We start from the raw sequence: 17442 nt of genomic DNA on the forward strand, positions 1-17442 counted from the left end.
AAGGAGCTCAAAGTATAATGCGATAGAAGGATCCGAAGACAAAACCTTCAGCCTTTGTGATAAATGCTCAGGCAAGTGCTGTGAGGTACAGAGGAGGAAGCAATTGCCTCAGGTCCTGAGAGGCATGGAGGGGTTCATCAGGCCATAGTGGCATCCCAGGGAGAAGTAACAGTATGTGAGAAATTATAAGATGGGGGAATCATGGGTATTTGGGCAAAACAAGCTCTAGGTCCAACTTTACCATTCACCTTCCATGCGGTCCCTTGGAGGCTCACTTTAACAGCCTGGGTCTCAGTTTCCAAATCCACAAGGTAAGGTCAAAACTTCCACTCTACTGCCATAGCAACCTCTTACGCAACACATCTCCAGAGGCAAGGGAGACAAAAGCAAAAATTAACTGTTGGGACCTCATCAAAATAAAAAGCTTCAGTCCAGCGAAGGAAACAATCAGCAAAACTAAAGGGCAACTGACAGAATGGGAGAAGATATTTGCAAACAACATATCAGATAAAGGGTTAGGATCCAAAAATCTATAAAGGGCTTATCAAAATCAACACCCCAAAAACAAATAATCCAGTGAAGAAATGGATATATATATATACACACACACATACACACACACACAATGGAGTATTACTCAGCAATCAAAAAGGATGAAATCTTGCCATATGCAACTATGTGGATGGAACTGGAGGGCATTATGCTAAGCGAAATTAGTCAGAGAAAGACAAATATCATATGATTTCACTCATATGAGAACTTTAAGAGACAAAACAGATGAACATAAGGGAAGGGAAACAAAAATAATATAAAAGCAGGGAGGGGGACAAAACAGAAAAGACTCTTAAATATGGAGAACAAACGGAGGGTTACTGGAGGGGTTGGGGGAGGGGGGATGGGCTAAATGGGTAAAGGGGCACTAAGGAATCTACTCCTGAAATCATTGTCGCACCATATGCTAACTACCTTGGATGTAAATTAAACAATAAACAAATTAAAAATAGAAAAATTGAAAATTGAAAAACAAAATAAAAGCAGCCTCTAAAAAAACCCCCCCAAACAAAAAACTTCCACTCTACCTTAGGCTTAGGGGCACCTTAAGGGCTCAATAATGAACATTTTGAAGAGCTATAAAGCATGATGCAAATGTCAATTATTGGCATTGTCATTTTAGAAGCCTAGATTGGGACATTTTTGCTAGTTGGTTATGCTCAACTTCATGGGGTAAGCAGGATCAGGCTCCTGGAGAACTGGGGGCTTTAGAAGGGTGGCAGGAGCTCTGAAATTTCCCTTGAGAAAAATCCACTCAGCTTGGGAAGTGGTTCAACTTTCCCGGCAGTTGGGCAATGCATACCAAGTGTCTTAAAAACATCCATTTCCTTTGAGGAATTCACCTACCATTACACGAAATTATTGCAAATGCCACAGAGGTTTGTCTATAAGATTGTTCTTTATAATAGCAAAAACAAGGGGTGCCCGGGTGGCTCAGTTGGTTAAGTGTCCAACTCTTCATATCAGTTCAGGTCTTGATCTCACCATTTGTGAGATTGAGCCCTGTGTCAAGCTCTAAGCTGACAGCACAGAGCCTGCTTGAGATTCTCTCTCTCTCCCTCTCTCTCTGTCCCTCCCCCCCCAAAATAAACAAATAAACATTTAGAAATATATAACAGCAAAAAAAATCTATTCATATTTTATTTTATTTTATTTTATTTTATTTTATTTTTATGTAGGCTTCATGCCTAGCACAGAGCTCAACATGGGGCTTGAACTCATGAGTTGAGATCAAGAGTGAGATGCTTAACTGACTGAGCCACTCAGGGGGCCCTAGGAAATCTATTTGTCTATTTGTCAAACAAATTGTGGCACACAATAAACTGTGGTAGACCGCTATACTCATGACTGGGTAAGTCTGTGTGATAGGACTCTGGAGATGAAGCATGTTGCAGTCCTTTGTAACACACTCAGGATGATCCCACATCAGAAGGGCCTGATGCACTTATTCTGTTTGTGCTCAGCTGAAGTCTTTTTCTGGGAACTGCCCTTTACAAAGGGAGCTGCTTCAACAAAGACTATAGAATACTGTACATACTTTTAAATTATTGATGCTTATCTCTGGGTAGTGTGAGTACAGGTGCTTTCCTGCATTTCTGTGCATTTTCCAAGTTTGGGGGATGGACTATGTGTTACTATTCAGCTATATTCTCAAAGTCCCTTTCACCCTATCTCCTTGCAAATCCTTGAACATTCCAGGCACATTCTTTCCACCAGACATTTGTTCTTGCCATTGCCTCTACCTGGGGCCCCCTTCCCCTGGACACCTGCACCCCACTCCCTCATCACCTTCAGATCTTTGCTGAAACGTCACTTCCTTGGTGAAGACTTCTCAGACCCGCCCTGTCTAAAACATATCCCCACCCCTCCCCAACACACCCATCCCCCTCCCTGCTTCATTTTTGTCTGTAGTACTTGTCTCCACCTGACAACTGTGCATTTCACTTCTTTACTTATTCATTGTCTGTCTTCACCCTTTAGAATGTAAACTCCATAAGAATCAGCCCTTTGTCTGTTATGTTCACTGCTGTATCCTCAGCACCGAGAATAGCTGAGTGCTGTTCTAAGCACATAGTAGGTGTTAAACAAATAGTGGCTGAATGAAAGAATAAACACATGAAAAGGATCATTTCGGTCTCCTCTGAGCTCCTGCCAGGTTTTCCTTTAGGGGCAGGAGTGGGCATGGGGTGGGGCAGGAAGTAGGAAATAGCAGCAGCAGATGTGGGCAGAGTCGCAGGAAGGAGGCTCTCGACAATGTCAACTGATGCCAAACTGTAGCCCAGATACCAGGTTCACTATGACATTGGGGTCAGGTGGCAAAGGGCTTCCAATGTGACATCCAGGTTGAGAGCAGCAATGTGGCCCCAGGGCAGAGGGACACAAACCAAGAAACCAATCTGACACACAAAATGCCCAGATTAAAAAAAAGTTTTTAATATTTATTTTTGAGAGAGAGAGAGAGAGAGAAAGCAAGCAGAGGAGGGGCAGAGAGAGAGGGAGACACAGACTCTCAAGCAGGCTCCAGGCTCTGAGCTGTCAGCACAGAGCCCGGCCTGGGGCTGGAACCCATAAACCGTGAGATCATGACCTGCGCAGAGGTCGGAGGCTTAACCAGCTGAGCCACCCAGGTGCCCCCAAACGCCCAGATTTTGAGGACACTCAAAGAGACTGTGAGAGCTGTTCTCAAATATACAGTGGGTTAGCAGCAGCAAGAAGCAGATCCTAAGGGGGCTGAACTAGGGCTAATGAGTAGAAGTTACAAGAGCTCCTGTTTTGGTTTAATATCTAGAACTACCCCCCCCACTCTTCCCTCACCACCCCCCAGGAGAGCTGTTCAACAATGGCCAGGGCCCAGGATTCACTCATTCTTTCCTGGCTTGAACTTTCAATCAGTACATTCAACAGGTATCTATTAAATGCGTTTACTCTGTGCCAGGTGCTGCCCTCAGAAAGCAATGGCGACCAAACGTTTTCAAATACATAAATACATAATACAATTACAAATTGTGAAGGCACAAAACGGGTGTGTCGGGGGGCGGGGGGGAGTGCCTTACTCAAAAAGAGGGTCGGGAGGCCTCTGTAGGACTTGCTAGATAGTTGAGGGAGCCCTGAGTGTGGAGCAAGCCTCCAGACTCTGGCGTCAGGGGAAGCGCGCCCCCGCCGTGGGAATCTCAGGAGCATGAAGTGGCGCGCTAGTGCTGGCAGGGACCTCAGCACACACTGAAGGAACACGCGGCCCAGAGACTGGGAGTGACTTGCCCACGGACCCACAGCAAGTCGGTGGAACCGTCGAGGGGTGGAGGATCAGCTGAGGTCCCTTGCCATCCTCCTGGAAGCCAGAGAACTGTCTCACAGCTCGACCCAAGAGAGCCCAGCGGCGGACAGCAGAAGCCAGAGGCGTGAAGCTGAGGGCGGAGCAAGCTGCTGCCGGACCCCCCGGAGGGGTGGGGAAAGGGGGCAGAGGCGGTCCCGATGACGTCATTTCCGGGGTCGGGGGTATATAAATTCTTGCAGTCCCAGAGCCCAGTGCACAGAGGCTGGTGGGTGGGCCGACAGACGGACGCCGAGAGGGAAGCCGCGCCCCCCGCCCCCAATCCGCGCCAGCGCCGCCACAACCCGCTCCCAGGCCGCCCGTCCAGCCAGCCCTCGCCAGGGTGCCTGCGGTGCCGGGGCCCAGACCGCCAACTGCTCTGCGCCTCGGGTTCGCCATGCGCTCCGCCGCTGTCCTGGCGCTTCTGTTCTGCGCCGGGCAAGGTGAGCGAGCGCGGGGTCTCGTGGGAGAGGGTCCTGGGCGCCCCCGCCTGCCCCGAGGTCGAGGCTCCGCGCAGCGCCGCGCGCCCCTCGTGCCTCCCCTCCGGCCCGGCGAGTTTTCAGCACCGCGGACAGCGCCACCGCCTCCCTGCTGACCCCGCAGCGGTCTCGGCCCCAAACCCGTAGACCGGACGGACTCTTTGGTGGGCCGGACTCCTGACCCCGCGGGGCAGGACCCACCCTTCCCCCTCACCCCGGCGCCCCCTACCCCTTGTCTGGGCTCGACGTCTCGACTGCATCTGGGCCAGTTCTGGCTCCGTGCCGTGGCTGGCCAAGGTCATTGGGGGAGATGGGAGAACCGTTGCTGGCTCCCGCTCTCGTCTCTCTTTCTCTTCCCCCCTCCTGCTCTATCTTTCTGCCCTTGGCTTCTACCCCTCCGCATCATCTCTCACAATCCTCCTCCTCCGTCTCTTTTCCCACACCTCTGGGGTCTGTCTTCCTCTCCTCGCTTCCTTCTCCACCCCAATCCCACTCAGCCGCTGCCCTTGTTTTCCTAGCATTAGCTTCCAGTCCTCTCCCCCGCCCCCCCACCCCCCACCCCCCCACCCCCCCGCCCAGAGCAGGAACTTTCCCAAAAGGCAGGGTTAAGGAGCTCAGTGTAGCCTCTGGGGGCCATACCCATGGGAGCAGCAGCCAGGGAAAGGAAACAGAACCACTGGGTGGGGGCAGTTTTGAGGGGAGCACTGGGATGAATGGGCCCCCTGTAAACTGGGTCAGGAAGGACTGGGCTCTCCCCTTGGAGCAGAGGAGTGACCCCAGTTCTCTATTTTTTTCCCCAGTCATTGCCCTCCCTGTGAACAGCCCTATGAATAAAGGGGACACCGAGGTAAGAAGGGGAATGGGGATGCCCCCGGGATGGCGGGTAGGAAGCCCAGTGGACGCCTCACAGCCAGTTTTTAGGCAGCTGCAGGAGTGAGTTTGGCATAAAGCCAAGAGCCAGCACTGCGGCTGCTGAGCCTGGGGACAGCTTGCAAAAGAAGATATCAAAGACTGCTAGATTTCCCTGCCATCCTGCTGTGGGGACTTCCCCAGCTTCATCTGAGCTGGGTATGCTGCCGATGGGGCCTGTGTCTTAGCTGCGGGGCCAAGGTGCCAGGCCTACTGCCTTGAACACCCCACATCTGGCAGGCCTACCACGAGCTGCTGGGTTAGGTGGGGGGACTTCTCTGTGGCTGTGGTTGTCCACAGACCTGCAAGGATGGTCTTCATTTCTCTGGCTCTGGCCTCCCGCTTTGGTCTTCCCCTCCTCCCAAGGTTCTGCTAGCTGCCCTCCCACCCCCACCCCCCAGGCACTCAAGCCCTGGCTCTCCCAAAGGGCCAGAATGAGAAGACTCTTGATCATGGCTTCTGTGCCCAGGGTGCTGGCCATTTAGGGCCTATGGTGCATGTCCCCCCGGAAAGGGCCTTAGGAGATACCAATGGGGAGTTCTGTAGCCAGCGAGACACTCTGTTGGGTATATATTTGGAACCCATTCATGTCTAGGCTGGGGCTATTTTTCCAGTTTCTGATGCTCACAGATCAGGGAAATTTCTACTCCTCACCTTTTCAGGAGCTGTTTTCTTCCATTCCAGAGAGGCTATGGTTAAACCCAAAACAGCAAAGCAATTTCAGCCTCTATTTGCTCAATTATATTTCCTGTATTTCACTTGGCAGAATTCAGTGATTTAATTTACTTGCACCCTTACAGCTGTGTGGTCTTGGTAGAGTTCCTGAGCTTCTCTGAGCTTCCACTTTTCTCATCTGTAGTATTTCCCTTGAGGGAAGTCGTGAGAGTAGGGAATCATAGATGTCAGGTGCCTGGCAAATGGCAGGTCCTCAGTAAATGGGCACCATTATTCCTAGGGCTTCCCTTTTGAGGCTCTTTATTATTCTTGGGGCCCATGCCCAGTTCCTCTGTCCCAGAACCTGTCCTCATGGACTGGTGACTATCTGCCATTCCCAGTGTGAGGTCTGGGGCTGCAGGGGGATGCAGGGTACACACTTCAGGGCTCTTCCTACCAGATTTCTATGGGAGACAGTGGTCACCATACTCCACCTAGCAGCCTGGGGCAGGAGCACCATAACAGCTGCTTAAGACCTAAATATTCCATCCTATGATGCTGTGACTACCGTAGAGCCTCTTTGCCAGTTTGCCATCCTGAATTTTTGGATGGCTTGCTTTGGCAGCCCATAGACACAGCCTGCCACCCCCTCACTCCCCACCAGCATTGCCTGATGCATGTCTGGCACCTTCTGGTTTTCTGCCCTGCTCTAGGCAGCTGAAGCAGGTTGAAAGTTGTGAATCCCTCTCTTGGTGTGTGGGGCACTTCATGCTTTATAGAGTGTTTTTCCATCTGTGTCTGATCACCCTGGGAGGGGAGCGGGAAAGTCTTCTCACTCTCATTTTACAAGTGGGAAAATTGAGGCTCAGAGAGGTCAAGTCACATGTCCAAGATCACACAGCTAGGATACTGCACTCCAGTTGGCACTACCTTCCAATATCCACTTACCAGGTGCCTGATTATCCACAGCACCTTTCTGGGCCTGAGACAAAACCTTCGGAGATATGGCTGCCGTGGGCCTGGAACAGGCAGGCGCATCGATGTAGCTGATGTGTGCCCACATCCGGCCACAGGATTCATCCCCTGGCCCAATGTAGAGCCAGACTGTGAGGCTGTCACTCCTTGCAGGTGACAACACCACGAATGTTAGGAGACAGTGATCCACATCCTGTTTCCAGACAGAGTAAAGCCAGGGGAGGTCTTTGTTCTCCTCTGGGCAGTCCAGAAATACTTCCTGGAGATAGTTGCCCTTTGAGGCATCTGCAAGGTTCAAGGACTTCTGCAAGCCATACCTCCATGCCCAGGAGCAGTTTCCCCTTCTTTGGAGACACGCTTGGTACCTTACAGGGGCACCTGCTGGCTATGTGATTAGATCACCGGGCACATGGCAAACACCATATAAGGGTTTTCTTTTATTGTGGTTATTGTCTGGCTAAGAACACAAAGCTGTGCCCCTGAGACGGGCATCCATTGACTCCTGAAGACAAAAGCAAATGTCCTTATATTCTCATTAGAAATTTGCTGTGGAGCCTCTGGGGCTGAACCCCATACACAAACCAGCCCCAGCCCTCCCCCCACCCACTCTCTTTCCAGGTGATGAAGTGCATCGTTGAGGTCATCTCTGACACACTATCCAAGCCCAGCCCCATGCCTGTCAGCCAGGAGTGTTTCGAGACCCTCCGAGGAGGTACGGGCAAGGCTGGGGGTGAGGATCCGGGTGTGTGGCTTTGAGCAGAATTCAGTGACTTAATTCAATAGTCACTGATCGAGTGCCTGCCCTGGGCAGGCCTGTGCTAGGGTCTGAGTGGTCTGGAGAGATGAGGGGGGTCACAGCCCCTGTGCTTCTGGAACTTACAGACTGGCAGATGGAACAGATAGGAACCCAATTAACTAGAATTCTGGGCAGAATGAAAGCAAGGCCGTCCACCCTGTGAACAGAGATTTTGTGTACCCGACCCCCAGAGCCAAGAGCAGCCTCTAACACCTGCTAGACAATCTATAGGTATGTGATGAGTAAAGAAGTGTGGGGGTTGGCCTGAGAAGGACAAAGTCTTTCCAACCAAGCAGTCAAGTTCTGATCAGCTGTTGGATGGGTCCAGCATTGGGTTGGACTTTCAGAGAAAGGTTGGAAATCAGTAGATAGGAAAGGATAGCCCAGGTGGAGCAGGCATGGAGATGAATATTGGAAGACATGATGTGGGTAGAGACACCTACCTCACCTGGGGGCCTGCCACCTCTTGGCTGAGGTCTGGGTGCTGGGCCAGTGGCTGACCTTGCTGATGTAGTAGGAAGAATTGGCACCTTGGAGAGGAGGCCATTTCAAAAGTGTCTTCTCAAGACCCAATCTTAAGGCTGCTGCCCAGGTTTTGAGTGTCCAAAATAAATTCCTTGTGTTCAGCTGAAAATATCGATAGTCATCTCTTTCTCGGCTGTTCTCTGGAAACCACCCATAACGACTCTCTTCATTGCAGATGAACGGATCCTCTCAATCCTGCGACATCAGAATTTGCTGAAAGAGCTCCAAGATCTTGCTCTCCAAGGTATTTTCCAGTCACTGCATATGAATTTACTGGGTAAATTCCAGCAATTGAGAGAAAACCAGGGTGTGAGTTTGAGCAATGCCCTATTTCTCTCTGATTCTTCCAGTTACAGAGTAGGAAGATGGGGTCCTTCATGCCCTGGTCCAATTTGTCATTGATACAGTTAAGGAGAGTAAGGCCCAAGAGGTTGAGCGACTTGTCCAAGGTCACACACTAAGTTAAGGACATGCCAAGACTAGACGCAGCTCTCCAAATACCCCATCTCTGCAGTTCAGTCATTTCAGTGGGGGCACTTTTAAGACTAGGTTACAGAGAGAATCCCTCTCCTCTGTTAAAAGAAAATTGGTGTCCAGAAGAGAGGACAGGCCCCTTTCCTCTTGTGAGCGTCTGCTCAAGGGGTTGATGGGGGAAGCAAGGTCTTGCTCACCCCCAAAACACAGACCAGACTTTCAGCATGCTTTAGAGATTAAGAAAATCCACGGATACTCTTGAGAATGGAGTGACTTTGTGAGGGAGTGAGCCCCTTGTCATTGAGGATATTCAAGCAGAGCCGGGACAGGATGCTGGGATGGAGGGTTAGACTGATGTCATCCCACAGATGCCCAGCCCCAGGTTCCTTCCTGCGTTCATAGGAACCTGGAAAGTTAGACAAAATGCGTTCTGGCCTTGCATCTGCCCCAAGCTGACATCCTGTGGGAAGTGGCTATTTATTTGGGGGCAGGACTGCTGGCATTGTGCCTCTCTCTGGGAATGGGACCTCAGTCGAGAACCTTGCATCTGCTTCCAAAGGAAGTGAGGGTCTGTCTTGAGGGCTGGGCTTCTGTCTCAGGTGGGGGGGTGGGATCGGAGGCATGAAGACTTCTCCAGCTCTGGGGAGACCCCCATTCTGAGGCCTTTGGAGAGGACCAGGCCATGTGTGAGAGAATGGAAGGCAAGCACCTGTCTCGCATAGTTGCTGGGAGTCTGAAGTGAGTGCCCGGGACAGAGCGGGTGCCAAACGGAGCCGTAGCAGTTACTGCCTGTCTTATTAATTTCATCATCATTGACCCTGGTGGATTTTTTTTTTTTTTAGCTGAACATTAAATGTTTTATTGCAATATGATAATTTAAAAATTAAATATTGAATGACTAAGATACTACATTTAAATAATTAAATATAGTGTCAACACAGACTGTTATGGGGGAATGTGTCCTGAAACACCTGTATACACACCTATGTGCGTGTATCCATTATGAACAGTTTCCAATACACATATATATTGCTGTTTTCTACTGAAAGAGCATGGGACATAGCTATATGTCCACCTGTCCTTCCATCCATCCAACCGTCCATCCATCCACTCCCTCTTCTGCACTCAGAACAACTGTGTACCAAGCAGCCCTGTTTTGTAGATGAGCAACCAAGTCTTGGATAGACCAAGTTACCCAAGGTCACAGAGCAAAGAATCGCCAGGAGGTGTGAACCAAGGCCTTCCCGGGGTCAAATCTGGGCATCCTTCCCTGGCCCACAACCGCTGTGTCGGTGCCTCTGGCCACTCCAGAGATTCCCAGCATGGGGAAAATAGCAGCAGCCCGGGGTCCATGCAGGGAGAGGGGTGTGTGGATCACGGCAGCAGAACTGGGAGTCAAGCACGTGCTTGGCCTTCTCCCCGGGACCTGGGGGAACAGGGCTCACCTGATTCAAGATCCCCCATTAGGGGGCAAGCAGTCACTGCTGTCTCCTGTTGCAGAGTCCCCTAGCCTCCTCTCTGCTCCCACCCCTGGGACCCTGTGTTCCATCTGAGTCTTTATTGCTCTAAGAGGCAGCAAGCAGGGCTTGTTCTTATCTCAGGTGGGAAACTTGAGTGTGGACAGGTGCTGTGGCTGCCTGATGAGCCCCAGCTGAGAAGGGGCGGCGGGGGGCACCCCCGCCTGGGTCTTGCCCCCTCAGTCTCTCATTAAGCAGACTTGGAACATGACATGTCCAGTTTACAGATAAGGAAACGGAAGCCTTCGTTCTCACAGACAAATATCCCAGGGCTGGGCTTGGCAAAATGGGACTTTTTTCTCCTTTTTTTTCCCCCCCTCCTTTTCTCATACCAGGTGCCAAGGAGAGGGCACATCAGAAGAAACACAGCGGTCTTGAGGATGGACTCTCAGAGGCTCTTGAGAAGCAGAATGACCAGGCAGAGCTGAAAGGTCAGTGCTGGCCAGTCTAGCTGGAGGCTGGGGATGGAGGAGATCATAACAGTAGTTATAAGATCAAGGGCTCCCTGGAGTCAGGAGCCCCTCCTTTAGGCCTTGTAAAGGAGCTATCATTTCAGTCTTCCCTTTACAAATGGGGAAACTGAGGCCCAGAGGGGTTAAGTACCTTGCCCAAGGTAAGCAGCATAACGAGATGCGAATCCGGGTCTATGTCACTGCAAAGCCTGCCCACCACAGGGGCTCATGCTCAGGGCAGGAAGTCTCTGGTCTGGTGGGAGGGCAGCCTCAACTCTGGATCTTCCCAGAAGCCCTTGCAGAAGAACCCCTGCCCCTGACACCTGTCCTCCTGGGATTTGGTGGTGCTTCGGCATAGTCCTGTCATAGGAGGGTCCCAGGAGAGGAGGTCTCAAACACTGAATGAACCTGGATCATCTTTCTTGAAGCCGCAAGAGCTTCTAAGGTCCAAAGAGATCATGGCTGAGGTCAAGGTGATGCCCTAGTACTCATCCTCCTGCCCGGAAACAGCTACAAGGTATCCCTGCAAGGCCTGCTCTTTGCACATAGGTGGGTGGGCAGGCCAGTTTCTGGGACCAAGGATCTCCATGGACTTCCATCTGGGGCACCTGGAGGCTTTAATGGGGGAGGCAGTTATGTGTCAGGGCAAAGAGCACCCTGTACTTAGCATCTGGAGACTTGCCCACGGACTGTGAGCATGGACAGGTCACCCTCTCTGAGGATCGGGCGGACTTTCTGTAAACGGGATGGGAGCACTTTCACCTGGAGTCCTGGAGTCAAATGGCGGCACGTACTTGGCGAGGCTTTGTTCAATAGTAATCACTCTGGTGCAGGGAGGGATTTTTACTGGGTAAAAGCCTATCTTCAAGGCAGCCAGCCGAAAATGCTTTCTTTTTTTTTTTTAAAGCTTATTTATTTTGAGAGAGAGACTGAGAGAGAGAGTAGAGGAGGGGCAGAGAGAGAGACAGGGATAGAGAATCCCAAGCAGGCTCTGCACTGTCAGTGCAAGAGCCCGACGCGGGGCTTGAACTCGTGAACCATGAGATCATGACCTGAGCCAAAATCCAGAATCAGGCGCTGAAAAGACTGAGCCACCCAGGCTGCCCTAAAATGCCTTTTAATGAAACCCTACAAATAGTTGAGCACTTTCACAGGACATCAAGACAGAGAAGCCTCACACGGAGAGGAGAAGGAACGTGTAGTGATGATGCCTCTCATACAGAGGTTAAGACCTTTCAAGGTCTTTTTTTTTTTTTTTTAATCACTTCCTGCTTTAAGAGGTAGAATTACAGAGGCGCCTGGGTGGCTCAGTCGGTCCAGTGTGGGACTTTGGCTCAGGTTATGATCTCATGGTCCGTGGGTTCAAGCCCCACATCAGGCTCTGTGCTGACAGCTCGGAGCCTGGAGCCCGCTTCAGATTCTGTGACTCCCACTCTCTCTGCCCCTTTCCCGCTTGCACTCTGTCTGTCTCCTCTCTCTCTCTCAAAAACAAACATTAAAATTTTTTTTTAAAGAAAGTAGAATTATAAAGGAAGAAAGATATGCCAGTTGTACTCAGGTCGGACCCAGACACAGAGCAAGTAATGCTAATTGTGTCATCAGTCTTGGGCTGGACTTTCTAGAAGCCAAAAGATACAATGACTAGGGCATTCACTTTCGAATGTCCCCTCTCTGTAGAGAGAGCTTTCCTACTATTCTTAATTTCTAATTTTATACTCTAATAAACTTTCGCTTGCTGTTCAGGAAAAAAAAAAAAAAAAAGATACAATGACTAAGTTCTGCAGGGGAGACTCCGTGTGTGGCCTGGCCCTCAGGGCCTGACTTTGTTGTTTCTGCAGAGGTGACACAAGAGGCATCCTCCAAGGATGCTTCGGAGAAAAGAGGGGACTCTGAAGAGACAGAGGAGAATGATGGAGACACAGATGGAGCCAGGCCCCAGGCCTCCCCGGAGCCTGAACAAGGGTCCAAGGTCGAGGAAGACAACCAGGCCCCAGGGGAGCAGGAAGCCTCCAACACCCACCCCCCAGCCAGCCTTCCCAGCCAGAAACACTCAGGCCCACAGGCCCAGGGGGACAGAGGGAGCCTCTCCCAGGGTCCGGTGGACAGAGAGAAGGGCCTGGGTGTAGAGCAAGAGGAGCAGGCAAAGCGAGAAGAGGAGGAGGAAGAGGAGGAGGACACAGAGGCTGGAGAGAAGGCTGTCCCCGAAGAAGAAGGCCCCACCGCAGCATTTAACCCCCACCCAAGCCTTGGCTACAAGGAGACCCAGAGGGACGAGAGTATGTATGACGTCTGAGACCCCTCAACAAATGTGTCAGGCAGAGGGTGGGAGGGAGGACCTCATTCATAATTTCGTTGCACCTTCACAGCAACCCTGAAAAGTAGGTCATCTCCATTTTCCAGATGGAAAACTGAGACTCAGAGAGGTTAAGTAATTTGCCCAAGGTCACACAGCTAATTTGTAGTAAAAGCTGATTCCAACCACCCAGGTTTGGCTGACTCCAAAACCCTGCATCTCCCACTAGTCCACACAGCCCCTCCCCTCCAACCAAGGAGGCCAGAGGGGCTTTGCAGGGTGGGTGGGCTTCGGGAACAGAGGGACAGCCTGATAGGCGACAGCAGGCTGGTCTAGGGACAGTGTCAGCTTCACCCAGGGTTTAGGAGAGGCCCCTGGCCCCCCATGAGGCCTTGTAAGGGTCCTTCCTCCCTCCCCAGCTGGGTGGCTCCCGGATCGGGGGCTCCTCAGAGGAGAAGGCTCGCAGAAGAGGCAAGCTCTGGCCAGCCCACCCCTCCGAGCTTTGAGAGGGTCTTGCAAAGCACAGTGTCAAGATGGCTTCTTCCTCCAAGTGCAGTTATTGTGGAGAGGCTGGGCTGGACCCTGAGCATGGTCTGTGGCCCCAGCGATGGCCACAGAGAGGCCCTGGGGAGTGGCAGGGACCAGGGAAAGCAGCGGGCCCTCCTTCATTCTCCTGCTCTTGTCCACCACCAGCTCCAGGATGGCCCAAGGCTCTGGCTGTGGATGGAGCCAGGAAGACCGGGGCTGAGGAGGCTCAGCCCCCCGAGGGGAAGGGGGCGCGGGAGCACTCTCGGCAGGAGGAGGAGGAGGAGATGGCAGAGGCCCCTCGAGGCCTCTTCCGGGGCGGGAAGAGCAGGGAGCTGGAGCAGGAGCAGGAGGAGGAGCAGCTGTCCAACGAGTGGGAAGATGCCAAGCGATGGAGCAGGATGGACCAGCTGGCCAAGGAGCTGACGGCCGAGAAGCGGCTGGAGGGGGAGGGCGAGGAGGAGGACCCCGACAGCTCCATGAAGCTCTCCTTCCGGGCCCGGGCCTACGACTTCAGGGGCCCTGGGCTGCAGCTGCGACGAGGCTGGAGGCCGTCCTCCCGGGAGGACAGCGTCGAGGCGGGCCTGCCCCTCCAGGTGCGCAGCTACCCGGAGGAGAAGAAGGAGGAGGAGGGCAGTGCCAACCGCAGACCGGAGGTTGGTATGGGGGCGGGTGCCAGCCCCAGGCCAGGCCTCCAGAGTGTGGGCCCTGCCCCCCTGAGGGGACACGCACCGTCCCCTCGGGTCTGAGGCTGGAGAGGCACTTGGACGGGGGGGCTCTCGGGAGAGGGGCAGAGCTGGGGCAGGGGTGAGGACGGGTCAGGCAGGGAGGCGAGTGAACCCTGGCTCACACCGGGCACCCGGTAAAGTTGGCGGACAGGCAGGCAAGAGAGGGCTGTCTGGATCGGGTCGTGGAGGTAGGAGAGGTGGTTCAGCCAATGCCTGAAGGCACTTCGTGGGTCTCTGTCCCGGAGGTGATAGGGGGCCCCTGCAGGTTTGGGTGTGAAGCAGGAGTGAGGGGTGAAGCTGGAGCTTTGGACGGAGGGAACTTGGAAAGGAAAGGACCTGGCAGGGACTGGCCCGAGGAGGGCACCATGGCCCCAAGAGCTGGGAGGGCGATTTCCTGGGAAATCCCTGTGGTTGGTCCAGCAATGTCCTCTCCTGGCCCCCAGGCAGCCCAGGCACACCCTCCTCCGAGGTTCAGACCCTGCCTCCCTCCGGTGGGGCAAGGGCAAGGCCAGTGGGACCACGGGGCCTGGTGGTGAGTGGGTGAGGGAGGCATGGATGTGCCAGGAGACCTGGGTTCTGCCTCTTCCTAGCTGTGTGACCTTGGGCAGGTTACTCCCCTTCTCTGAGCCTCACTGGTTCCCCCATTTCTCAAATGGCGGTAAGGAGTCCTTTCTGCTCACCTCATTATTATGGTCAGAACACACATGAGCTTTCAAAACCTGGCCATGTTCAGGGATACCTGGTTAGCTCAATGGGATGCTGGGATGTAGCCCCAGAGGTGAGGAGTGGGAGTTGGGGTCCCTGCCAGGCTGGCAGTACCATCTTAGAGCTAGAGGAGGCCTTAGGGGTCCGTGGTTCAGGCCTCAGTGTCCAGGTCGAAGTCAGGGCCCTGCTGGGGACTGGAATCTACCCATGACCCCAGTTCTCTCTGCCCACCCAGAAAAGGATGTGGCCCCTTCCTTGGGTCCCAACCTTTCTCTGGGCTGGGACCAGTCTTGGCAGCCTTCGAGGGAGAAGATTCCTTGGCAGCAGGAGCTAGGAGAGGTCATCTCTCTATGTACCCAGGAGACTGCCCTCCATCCCTAGCTTTGGACCAGGACAAGCCTGGGCACCTTTGCTTGCCCCTCCCCAACCCACAGAAGCTGGAAAAAGCAAGCAAGTTACCCTGAGATGCCTGCCAGCTCCCTTCTCCACGGGCAGAGAAAGCCCTGGACTGCAGAGCACAGAAATGGGGACCACAGAGTCCTGTGGACAGGACAGGGCAGAGGCCTCTTCCACCCAGCTCCAGGGTCTTCTTAGAAATGTTCCGGCATCACAGAATTTCACTCCAAGACAGAAGGCTTTAAGGTCCCTATTTCCATGACAACCACTGTCTGTCTGTTCCAAGTGGCCCCAATGGGTGCCCTCCACAGCCTGGCATCTGGCAGGGACCCCAGCAAGACTACCCTTCCCATGTCAAGACCGAGGGTGAGGGCGTGGCCTTCCCCGACTCCTGCTCCAAGTCCAAGGGCATCTGCTTGTGGGCATCAGCCCCAGTTCGGGGGACCCTGAAAGCTTCCTGAGGCTGGGGCACAGAGCAGAGGTCACAGAAGGGTCCCCTGCTGCCCTGAACCACCCTGGCAGTCAGAGCTGGGTCCCCCTATGATTGGGACCGAGGATCCAGGCCCAACCCTAGGCAGGTAGAAGCAGGGAAACCCTCATGTCCTCAAGCCTGTGCCAAAGGCCCATGGCTCCTCAAGCAGGGAAGCCTGGACTCACGGTCAGGGCCATTGTCACAGTCTAGGCCTTGGGGTGAGGAGCTAAGGAACACTGAAGAGCACCGAAGGCTTCATTTTCCACGTGCCTGCCCAGAGCCATTCAGGGGAAGGCAGGTCTGGATGAGGCTACCGGGGTGGTGTGGGGTCAAGGCCCCTATGCCCATTTCTTGTGCACAGTAATCCTCAGAGCGGCCCAGCAGGGTGGCATCTCTGTCCCCATGATCTGGATGAAAGCCCTAAAGCTGGGAGAGGCAAAGCCACCTGAGGCCACACAGCTAGCCAGTGGCACAACCAGTCTGGCAGACTGCACCCTCCATGTGAATGACCCTTGATGTTCTCTCCTAGGACCAGGAGCTGGAAAGCCTGTTGGCCATCGAGGCAGAGCTGGAGAAGGTGGCCCACCAGCTGCAGGCACTGCGCCGGGGCTGACACGCCAGCCGGCCCCCCCAGCCAGGGCCCCGAGGCACCCAGCAGTCCTGGCTCTCCTGTCCCCTTTGCAGGTCCTGGCCAGACGGCCTGGGCACTGCTTCTGGTAGAGGGGCCACTCCAGCCCGCCCAAGCCCAGGCCGCCCTGTTGCCCCCTCGCTCCCTCCCTTCTGCTCTCGATTCCAGCCCCAGTGCGCCCCTCTGCGGGGCACACCCCCCGACTTTAAATGGTTATCTTCTCTCTGGACACAGGCAGCTTTCTAGAAGTTTCCTTTCCATCGTCAGAGCCATTGGGCACAATTGCAATAACTTCTGACCTTTTGGTGAAAGCTGAGAACTCCTGACTGTAATATATTCTGTACAAAATTTATCTAAGAAGAAATAAAACTGCTCTGGGCTCTTTCTGGTTTCTTTGAACTTCTCCCCCTCTTGACTCAGAGCTGGATGGGAGGGACTAGATTTGGGCAAAGGGACAAGGGGAGCTCAAGTTGCTCCCTGGAGCTACTTTTTAGCCATGGGGCTACAGGCAAGCAACTTTGCACCTCTCAACATCAGTTTCTTCATCTGCAAAATGGGGATGATACTACTTCCTCATCTGATTGTGATGAGGGTTCAAAGGGCCCAGGCAGCCTGGACCAGAAAACCATGATGATGATACAAGTCACATGAACAGTCTTGCCAAGGCTAGGCTTTTCCCATGAGGCTGGGGAGGGAGCTGCCCACTGTTGCTGCTAACCAGCCCCTGATACACAGAGGGACAACTTCCAAAGAGCTGGAGTCATTGTTTATTTCTTCACACGTTTTCAAGGGTGCACTCTACCCCCCAACCATTACAGAAAGAACAAACACAACAGCAAACTGTATCCCACTAGGCGGTCAGCTATCAAAACATCCACTCCCGAGACAAGTTAACAAAGGGAACACGGGATCACCTTGTCCCTGAAAAAAAAAAACCCATCCCAAAGATGGCCACCTGTGTTATCATAACGACGCAGAACAACTGTAAAGACAAATCCAAAGAGCCCAGGGACAAAGTCTCCTGGCTTTTACAAAAGCCGTGATTTTATATA

The 17442-nt window shown here is 53.1% G+C and overlaps 1 protein-coding gene across 2 annotated transcripts; it reads left to right on the forward strand.

The window, feature by feature from the left end:
- The first annotated feature begins 4058 nt into the window (after positions 1-4058).
- Positions 4059-16789, forward strand: CHGA (chromogranin A). 2 transcript variants are annotated; one of them, XM_053224859.1, is made up of 8 exons: positions 4059-4305; positions 5142-5188; positions 7498-7591; positions 8376-8444; positions 10527-10622; positions 12482-12919; positions 13630-14204; positions 14754-14912. In XM_053224859.1, the coding sequence occupies exons 1-8, from the start codon at positions 4260-4262 to the stop codon at positions 14895-14897; spliced, it is 1509 nt and encodes a 502-aa protein (XP_053080834.1). In that variant the 5' UTR covers positions 4059-4259; the 3' UTR covers positions 14898-14912. The 2 variants fall into 2 exon arrangements, with proteins under 2 accessions (XP_053080834.1, XP_026922275.1); XM_027066474.2 differs by lacking the exon at positions 14754-14912 and adding an exon at positions 16292-16789 and having other exon boundaries at positions 4061-4305; positions 13630-14117.
- The last annotated feature ends 653 nt before the right edge of the window (positions 16790-17442 follow it).

The sequence above is a fragment of the Acinonyx jubatus genome, chromosome B3 (genome assembly GCF_027475565.1).
Source record: "Acinonyx jubatus isolate Ajub_Pintada_27869175 chromosome B3, VMU_Ajub_asm_v1.0, whole genome shotgun sequence".
In the NCBI taxonomy this organism is placed as follows: Eukaryota; Metazoa; Chordata; class Mammalia; order Carnivora; family Felidae; genus Acinonyx; species Acinonyx jubatus.

What these genes read in the sequence shown, in the direction of transcription:
- CHGA (XM_053224859.1), top strand. Translation starts at nt 4,260, where the DNA reads ATGCGCTCCGCCGCTGTCCTGGCGCTTCTGTTCTGCGCCGGGCAAG. An exon ending in TTTCGAGACCCTCCGAGGAG is followed by an intron (nt 7,592 to 8,375) that starts GTACGGGCAAGG and finishes TCTTCATTGCAG; the next exon opens with ATGAACGGATCCTCTCAATC. An exon ending in GGAGACCCAGAGGGACGAGA is followed by an intron (nt 12,920 to 13,629) that starts GTATGTATGACG and finishes GTCCACCACCAG; the next exon opens with CTCCAGGATGGCCCAAGGCT.